The sequence below is a fragment of the Alosa pseudoharengus genome, unplaced genomic scaffold (assembly GCF_046254945.1).
Source record: "Alosa pseudoharengus isolate Yale_2024_CS ecotype anadromous, Long Island Sound unplaced genomic scaffold, YU_APseudo_1.1 YU_APseudo_1.1_scf_11, whole genome shotgun sequence".
Taxonomy (NCBI): Eukaryota; Metazoa; Chordata; class Actinopteri; order Clupeiformes; family Clupeidae; genus Alosa; species Alosa pseudoharengus.
Window position 1 is genome coordinate 13,064,874 of NW_027468576.1, and position 9,934 is coordinate 13,074,807.

Consider the following 9,934-nt stretch of genomic DNA (forward strand, 5'->3'; position numbering starts at 1 on the left):
TAAAAATGTAAAATTACAAAAAAAAAACACTTACTGTATGCAGCTAAGGGTTAAAGACATGTTTCTGTATGTGAATTGAGGAAAGCGAGACTTGTCTTTCACTCTGGCTTCTTTGTGAGAAACAGGAGATTACATTACTGATGATGCTATCGCCAGTTGTGCTTTCAGTCCTGTGATTGCAAGGAGCGATAAGTGGATTTTAAAGGTCACTTTACCACAAACTCTTTCAGCAAACCACAAGAATCAGTCCAGAATAAGACCTTCACCCTATGTATCACATTATCGCTATCAATATAAAATCTAGAGTTCAAAGCTGTTTTCTATTTGGCAGTAGTTCCTTCTCCCTACAGAAACACTCTAAACCATACCGTTTGCACACAAATGTTAAATAAGTATGTACTTCTAAAACAAATTCTTATTTCATCAGAATGATAATAGAGAAATGTCAGTTGGTAGGCACATTTCTGGAATAAAAATGACTAGATTGGCCATTTGAAGTGTCTGTTGTTGGTATGAGTTCTTCACACTGTAAAATAGAGGTGCAAACCCCAGTCTGGCATCGTCTGAAACAGTTACTGGTGTGAACGCTTTAAATTATAATAATTTCTTCATAATCGTTTCTGGCCCAAATTCCATATCCAAATTTCTTGGAACAGTGGGAAGTTACATACTAACACATTTCGCCACAGAGGCTTTCCGTCGAATGGCTTCGCCAGGGTCAGAGGTGATCAAATCCGACAAAGGGGCCGTACCTGAGAGGTAAGGTGAGTTCCAGAGACCACTACTCGACGTGCTTGCGGCAAAAGGGGGATGGAGGCTTACGTTTTGCTGGGTTGGCCATATTTTTGACCCCCTTCTATGTTAATGGGGTTTTTAAATTTCAGAGAGGGGGCAGTGCCAGAGAGGTAACACCATGCGAAAAGTATCCCACTCAGCCTAGGCCAAAGAGCGCTTCTCCACGTACGTGTTTGAGGAGGATGATGAGAGATTATGGTTTGTAGGCTTGGATGTACCCCACCCACCCCAATGTCTCGCCTGGTCGGGGGAAAGGGAAAACGATGTGGGACTGAGATTAGCCTGCAGACGGCTGCCGGTGAATTAAGCCTCTTTCTAATAAGAGCTGCCTGCCACAAAGCCGACTCTGTACAGAGTTACTGATCAGCCTGGTATTTACCTAGTCAACAGAGGGGCAGTGAGTGTGTTTCAGGTCAGCTGATGCCTGATGCCGCCCGCATATAAGAGGGCACGCGCACACATGTTCAGACAGCACAAAGAAATCAACCCCTGCAATGCAAAAGAGTGCGGTCTGTGTGTTCTTGGCTTCTGCATTGCTCATATGCAGCGCTGCCCCTGTGGTAAGTACCTGAACTGCACCTGTGTTGAATTGGTGAGGGAAATTTCTGAATTTTTGGGGAACTATGAAGTAGCACTGATGGTCTCCCGATTGCAATTATATGCAACCACAAGGTTGGGATGGTTTTTGAGGTAGATTTGGCTTAACATGTTTTTTTCTGCTGAGTGAGATCTCATGCAACACAGAAATGAAGGGACTCCAGCAAATAAAATAATTTGGGTCATCAAGCAACAGAAATGTACACATACACATACAGTATGTTGGTTGTATGATGCAGACCAAATCTGTTTTATAATTTAGGTAGCTGGTTCAGTCTTAATTAGTTGATTAGAGCTCTTCTCAGGTCAGCATTTCTTTATTATTATTTTCTTTATATTTTGAGACTTTTCCATGAGCTGTAAACCATAATCATACAGATTAAAACAAAAAAAGGCTTGACATGTCACTTTATGTGTAATAAATCCAGATTATATGAAATAAACTTTAAAATAAATTACGGAAGCACCTGTAATGTATGATTTGGTATGATGCATGTTCAGTTGAATCGAGTCAAATCCAGTAATGTTGATGTAAAAATCTACGTAAACAGCTGCATTTCACATCAGTAATCAATACTGTGAATGAAGACTGATGTATGGCAAGTGTGGGCGAACTCAAGAGGGCACGCTGATGACCACTCCATGGATCCAAAAGGGCACTGGCCTGACGCACTTATTTGAACAGATAAACACACATTACTCTTACGAACACATATTATACGTTTCTATCTCTGATTTACAGGAATTAGTCACAGTCAGCTGATTTAGGAAGTAGCCTACTCCCAACAACAGTGTTTCTCAAACTTTTTCAGACCAAGGACCACTTAACCAATTAAACAAAAACTCATTGACCACTTTGTTAAAAAAAAAGAGTACACCTACTTCAACAGTACTGTATATTACACAATAGGCCTACTCACTGAACCACACTGCTTATTGCCTTTGCACCTTGCTTATTGTGTCAGAGGATTCATATGATTTAAACTGGCATAGCTTACTTTAACTGTTTGGATTAACATACAAGTTGGTTCAACGCTGCAAACTCATCTATATTATATTTTACCATGTCTGTTCGCGGACCACTTGGGATAGCTTGCGGACCACCAGTGGTTCCCGGACCACACTTTGAGAAACACTGCTTTACAACATTGACTATTTACAACAAACATAGCCTATTCTAGCACTGTTCACATGCCAGGACTTTACCTGTTCATTCTGTAGTTTCTTCAAAAGCCATCATAGATGTCTTCATCATAGATGACCCGCAATGAACAAATCTGTCTTGACATTTAAAGACCAGTACTGCCAATATAAATTAAGATGCACCCTAACCAAAACAATAATAATAATAATAATAATAATAATAATAATAATAATAATACTACTACTACTACTGGGCAGTTCCAGCGTTATGGATGTGACAATTGGACTCATATTGGTAAACAAAATGCCTTAGAGTGGGGGCAAAATTAGTATCAGTGAATTAATTTGCAAAACTTTTAATGTAACCTCTGTCCTCTGAATACTGAGAAATCCTCAAATTTCATATAATCAATTTCATCCTAAGAATACAAGGCATTTTATCAGTGTTATGGATGTGACATGAAATGGACACACTTTTGTGAGAGATTACATGTTTTGTACAAACTCTGTGAATTTTGAAGGAAACTGCCGAAACTATGATATATGTAGCATGAAGGAGACTTGAATGAACACAAAAAGTGTGTTTTTGAAACTATGCATCATTTTCATAATGCATTATGTAGGAAAAACTGGCGTTATGGATGTGACGGTTTCACGTTATGGATGTGACGTGTCTGAACCAGTCCTCGACAAACATAAAATACATAATTAAGTAGTGAATTTTGATATGAAATAATTGAAATAGTAATCATGAAAAACTAGCGATGAAATTATTGCTTCCTCAGCCCACTAAGATTCACAGGAAGAATCAGGACAACAAGTCATTCAAAATATAAAAAAGACATTTATTTTTTTATTTTACCGTCATCAATTTTGGTCAGTGATTCCCGGGTTACTGAAACACCAGGGAACATGAAACTTGGTGGCCACTCCCCTAAATAACTAGCCCTACCTGAACCGTTGCACCCAAGATGACAAAATATTTATGGTATGTTAGTCTCAAGAGCCCGCATCAACCTAACCCATACCCACTCATTTGTGATTTGCACACATAAAGCACATGCACGCGCACGTGCACACACGCACATGCACACACACACACACACACACTCACACACAGGCGCACACACACATAAACACATACAGACCGGCTAATAAACTAGATGTACCGCTATGCGGTACATCTAGTTTATTGCTGCCCTTACTAATGTTACTCTGTGGGTATTAGCTACAGAGGACCTGACACTTCAAATGATGGCATATCGCGTCACATTTAAAATTAAACTTTGTTAAACAGACATGAACGGCAGGCTGAACAGATCTGCAACAGAAGGAGGTTGCTATGTTAACTCCAGCTGCAAAGTCAGCCATCTTCACCAGCTAACACGATAATCCAGTTACTGTACAACAACAGTATGACAGTTACAGGAAGATAATTGCTCAGATTTTCGTTATTAGGCCACTTGAAAATAGGCTATGGCTAGGCTAATCACTGGAGGTATTTTAATATTATGTTTGTTTTGCTAATGGTTAGGCAAGGCCTCCCTGTGGTTTTGATCGATCAACCTAATATTCTTTGAAATGTCAATTGTAAACACTAAGGTGAAATGCGTTGAAACTGACATGCCACCAGAACAGACGTTTTATCGGCTTTGAGGTATAATAAAGTCCCCAGTCTTGTAAATTCACATTATGTAACATCCATAACGTCACATCCATAACGCACCATTAAAGGTTTTAAAAGTAAAAAAGGGGCACAATTTGGTCATCACACTTTACATTGATATAAATCAGCTTTGCACAGACACTATGGACATTGTCGCATCAACACTGTATGTGTAGCATAAACTTTTCCTATAAAACGTTATGGATGTGACATGGCCATGGAACTTGCTGACTTAAAACAAAAGCCTTACAAATGTAAGGATTTGTGCTCTTAAATGCAAGCTGAGCAGACATTGCTCTACCATTCCCTTGTCAATCTGGAATTTGTCAAATGACACAATTTGTTTGAACCTTGGGTCCATTTATCCACTTTTTAAATATGTATAATATCACCATGTGAAAAATGTTGTTTCTGTATGGTTGCACACCATATTTATGATGTAAAAAGAGTGTCATTCTCCATCAAATTCAATCAGATCAGTGACAAACAATAAAATATAGACCTAAATAAAGATTTTAACAACAGTTCTATTTGCGTATGCACAACTTTTTTTTTCCATGGTAAGGATGACCTTTGCATGGAATTGCCCACTACTACTACTACTACTAATAATAATAATAATAAATAAGCTGCAAGCAGCAATGAGGGGGCCAAGTAGTCAAGTGAGAGTTGCCATGGCAACTCAATGCTGTTACATCAGACATATGGCTGTAAGCACAGCAAGTTTCATGTCTAGCAACAAAAGTTTGGCTGAGATATAAGGTCACTTCCTGTTTGGTGGCTTCACTGCTAATTTCGATTGGCTTTCACAGCCAAATTTATTCTGTGTCCTCAAAATGGGGTCATGAGTCCATGTACAAAGTTTGGTTTCTTTACGTGAAAGCTTTGCTGAGATGTGAGCCTACTTTCTATGATTATAGCACCAAGGTCACCACATTTTCTTGAGCCTCCTCCTAATTGGATCCTGAGTCCATGTATGGAGTTTGGTTTTGATACGTGAAAACATTGCTGAGATATAAGTTCACTTCCTGTTTGGCTGTTACGGTTGAACAGTTTTAGATATGGCCAAAAAAGGCCAAGTTTCATGAAGATCAGACAAAATTTTGGGCCTGTGAAATGTTTTACATGTTTTTGATGAAATTCAATATGGCAGCCACGTTGACGTTATCGATCACAAGTTGGCATGTGTCGGCCTTAGGACCTCCCACAGTATCAACAGACACCACTTTTAATTACTGTATTAAGAGACACCACTTTGAATTACTTTAATTACTTTTACTTTTTACTTTTTAATTCACAAAACACATCAACAGTTACAGCCCAAAATTAATTGCAGCAACCCCTTGAGGTCAAAGGTCACCACATTTTCTTGAATCTTCTCCTAATTGGGTCTTTAGTCCATGTACATAGTGTGATAAATGTAAGGGTTGCTGGGATATAAGCTCACTTCCTGTTTGGGCGGCTTTGTCGCCAATTTTGATTGGCTGTTATGGGTAAAAGGTTTTAGATATGGCAACAAAAGGCACAATTTTTGTCTCTAGTCTTGGTCTGCAGATCATATGGTGGAAAATCCTTCCGGAAAATTACAGCTTCGCTGCTTGGCGCCCAATAATAATAATTAAGGATCCAGTGGGCTGTCAGGAAATTGGCTAGAAAGACTTCCTGTTCTGCTCACGATAAGACTCCAGTATCTGACCTCTGCCCCCAGGACCCCCATGGTGGCTCTGACGCCAAATGTCCGCTGATGGTGAAGATCCTGGACGCAGTGAAGGGGGCACCTGCTGGAAGCGTGGCACTGAGTGTGGCCAGGCGAGGTGCTAATGGCGAGTGGGCACAACTGGCGAGCGGGTAGGCTGCAAAGGGGACACGCTTGGGATGGGGAGAGCTTGATGCCGAAAAACTTGAATTAAAAAGGTTGCAATACGAATGGTCGAGGATCTGATTGTGCTAGACTGGAACAAAAAGTGGATTTATTTTATTTTCTCTGGTGTGTGTGTGTGTGTGTGTGTGATTTATCTGACCTAAGGTATTTTTAATAGATTAACATGAGTGATGGGTCTATGCTCCATCTTTGTTTTATTAGGTCCAATCTGCTCAGTGTTTTCCACTCTCTCACAGAGTAACAGACCCGACTGGTGAGGTCCATGAACTGATCACAGAACAGGACTTCACAGCAGGAGTATATCGCGTAGAATTCGACACCAAAGCATACTGGAAAGCAGAGGGTCGAACGCCATTCCACGAGGTGGCTGAGGTGAGTTTGTCAGAAATGCTTGGACAGCAAGCTTACTTGGGCTTACTTGAAGTGTACTACCTTAGTTCAGCATCAATCAGTGAGCTACACAGTTCCTTACATAACCTTTGATCCGCATGTACTTGCACACGCACATTGGGGTAGCTTTGACTAGCTCTCAGTAGGGAGCGCAGCTAGATGGTATGTCTGTGTCAGTTTTATATTTCTCTCACTAATGTTTCATTTGTGTGCGGGAGTGGACAGTAGGCTATAACATTTTTATTTCCATCTGGAGGAAATCCTGAGCTAAAACGCACAAAACTAAACAGCTGTGAATTGTTGGCTATTAATACTTCTACTGTTTTTATTATTACCTGCAGTACGTTTTGTAAGTTTATCTATCTATAAGCAGGATGATGCAAAGCTATACTGGCCCAATATCCATGCAACTTGGTGAGCTTGAGTGGGCTGAGGAAGAACCCATTAAACTTAACTTAATGCAGATATGAATTATTTAGTTTCACTTTCACCAACCTTGATGAGGCAATTGGCCTTAGCAGAGTGCAGTGTTTCTTTTATTTATTTTGCTGTACATTTTTGTTGAAAAGTAACATCAAAAGTTCTCTCTCACAAGTGGCCTCTCCCTGCTGCACTAGCAATGAATACAGCCAGGGCACAGGAGAGATCATGTTGGAAGCTTGCAGGAATAGACTGCAGTAGCAAATGAATGCTTGAAGACTGAACTTAATTTATTTGCAGTCGTACCCTCGCTATCATAGGCTAGTCAAATTCCAAATGTTCTCACTGTGGATATGAAAGACTCCAGTGCTGTCTCACTAGTCCATACCTTTCCATTGTAAGTCAAGTTGGAGCAGTCAACGGTGTTTAGCTTGCTCATACTCTAAATACACACTTTGGAAACAATAGAAAATAAACCATGTTCCTGCAGTTCACCTCTGCATATCGCACCGTAGGGGGAGTAACGTTTGGTTAAAAAATGTGATGTGCACCGAGGTTTCCGTAGTATGCGCACGTACGGTTAGCAGCTGACATTTCCAGCTGAGTAAAATCCCTTTCTAACAGAGTGCATCTCCTGTTGCTATGTGTGTGTGCTCAACAGGTGGTGTTTGAAGCACATGCAGAGGGACACCGCCACTACACCCTCGCCCTGCTGCTCAGCCCCTTCTCCTACACAACCACTGCAGTGGTGGTCAAGACTCACGACTGATGCTGAAACACACAACCACACATACCCTCAGCTTATGTGGGGGAATAACACTGATGATGTTCCAACATGCTAGCAAAACAAATAAAACAGATCACATACAAATGTAGAAAGTAGTCTTATTGTTTCCTCAATCTCTTGCATCTTCAGCAAACACAAAGCTAGGTGTACAGTACTTCTGAATTTGATTACTGTGATGTTGCCACTTGCTGTGAGTGTAATAGCATCACTAGCCTACCACAAAAAGGTTGATTAAATACAATAGAACTCATGAAAAAGACATCAGACAAGGTTTCACCGATAAACTCTTTTTAATGATCAGTAGAGCGTACCGCAGTGAACAGACCGGCATAACTGAAAAGATTTCTGGAAAAACAAGTCGTACCTGTCAATCAAGTCAGCCAGTCACAGAGTTGTGAATTTGAAATTAGTGTTACAGTAAAACGGGCCCATAGGGAAACGGGTGCTTACAGTGAAAGAGTGCCCCCCACCACACCCCACCCCATCCAGACCCAAGAAGCAACAGATATACAGATAGACACTCATCCATGACCATAACCCTCAACCTCGGCCCGAACTCAACTATTTAACACCACTCTCATTGTTTTTTATGTTTTGTTTTTTTAAAGGGCCACGGACTGACACCTTGACAGATAAATGAGTTATTGTACTGTTGTATTGTCTTTATTTTCGCTCCTTTGAAAAATAAATGTGCACTCTATTGGCATGTGAAAGCCCCAGCCACACTAGCACACTGCATCTCAGCAACCATGCAGAAGTGAAAAACAAAACACCTATCATTTCAAAATAAAAAATAAAGTGAAAAAATAAAATAAACTCAAGGCACAAATATGAATACTGCAAAAAATGTAACACTCTACATTACGGCTTTGTAATAGTGAATACGTCCTTATAATCTTCTCTTTTAGCCCCCCTTTTTTGTTGTTTATTTGTATTTTTTGGGCTACGTCATTGAACACAGGACATGTGTGGAAGAAAGGTGGGGTTCCATTTGCGGTTCAGACAACATACTACTCTTGGCAGTGAGTCCCACATACAACCATCACAGGAATTTTACAAATGTGTGCGTGTTGGCCCTCTATCGTGATGAAAGGAACACACAGCCTCTACTGGCCTATGCCCAGTCCACCACAAGGTCCTTCTCAAACGGTCTCCCCACAAGCCCTTCCAAGCTCCTTATGTGGAACTGGGATATGTGGAGAGGTTTGGCAGAATCTCAGGGCTCTGACGGGACGACAGTGCCCATAGAGATTAGGGACTGGGGGAATAATCTTAACACACAGGTAGGATTCTTAACTGTGCCTTTTGAGACCCAAAACGAGGCCCCCAACGAGGTTATATGTATACTAGGACAGATGAATACTATTTCTGTCTGCAATATGTTTGGGCTTCCTGTGTATGCAAACAGTACACACACACACACACACACACACACACACACACACAGTCATCTAAAAAGATCAAATATCCCATTATTAGATTAGCTTTCAGTGCAGGAGGAGGAGAAAGAGGAGGAGAGTAAGAGAAGAGGGAAAGGAAAAAAGGAAACCGACTTTGGCACCGGACACACCAACACAAACAACATATGTGCATTTCACTGTTTTAAAAAAGTCTTTTTGGAATAATTCGTCCTCCGTCATCATTGGTCAGATGTGTACGCTGACGATTGTGAAACCCGTAGCGACAGGGCCAAATCAAATACAGACTTTACCTCTCCTGCCTTGGCAACCGTTACTATGTAAACAGCAGGAGATGGCTACCCAATACTACCCTTAGCCTATTTAAAAAAAAAAAAAAAGAAAGAAGCACCAAGTCCTTCATCGTACCTCAAAGTACTTCCTGGAGCTAATGCGCCTGGAAGCAGCAAAACACATCTGACTGCAAAGCACCCTGGGATGCTTGCATTAGCAGTTATCGCTCACCAATAGAACACCAATATGATAAATAACACAAACATCAACCGAAGAATTAAAGGAAAAAAAGGACAATCAACGGCTGAACCTCTCTCTCTCTCTCACTCACACACACACACACACACACATCCACACCCACAAAGATAACTTTAAAAACCTTAAAATAGAGAAAATGGAAAAACCTATATACAGACAGACAGACAGATAAAGAGAGAGCTCTATCTGCTGAGCGCTGGCACACTGGTCACAAAAAGCTCCAAGCTTCACAGGGCCCAGGGGCCACTCAAGAGCGCGAGCAAGCGCTCCCTCATCCTGGCCCAGCTGTCCGACAGACCGCAATG

General features: G+C 40.9%; 1 protein-coding gene across 1 annotated transcript; it reads left to right on the forward strand.

The window, feature by feature from the left end:
* Positions 1-1,277: 1,277 nt before the first annotated feature.
* On the forward strand, positions 1,278-7,744 carry ttr (transthyretin (prealbumin, amyloidosis type I)). Its single transcript, XM_076276498.1, has 4 exons — positions 1,278-1,355; positions 5,910-6,049; positions 6,320-6,455; positions 7,555-7,744. Exons 1-4 carry the CDS (start codon positions 1,290-1,292, stop codon positions 7,660-7,662), a joined length of 450 nt encoding a protein of 149 aa, XP_076132613.1. The 5' UTR covers positions 1,278-1,289; the 3' UTR covers positions 7,663-7,744.
* The last annotated feature ends 2,190 nt before the right edge of the window (positions 7,745-9,934 follow it).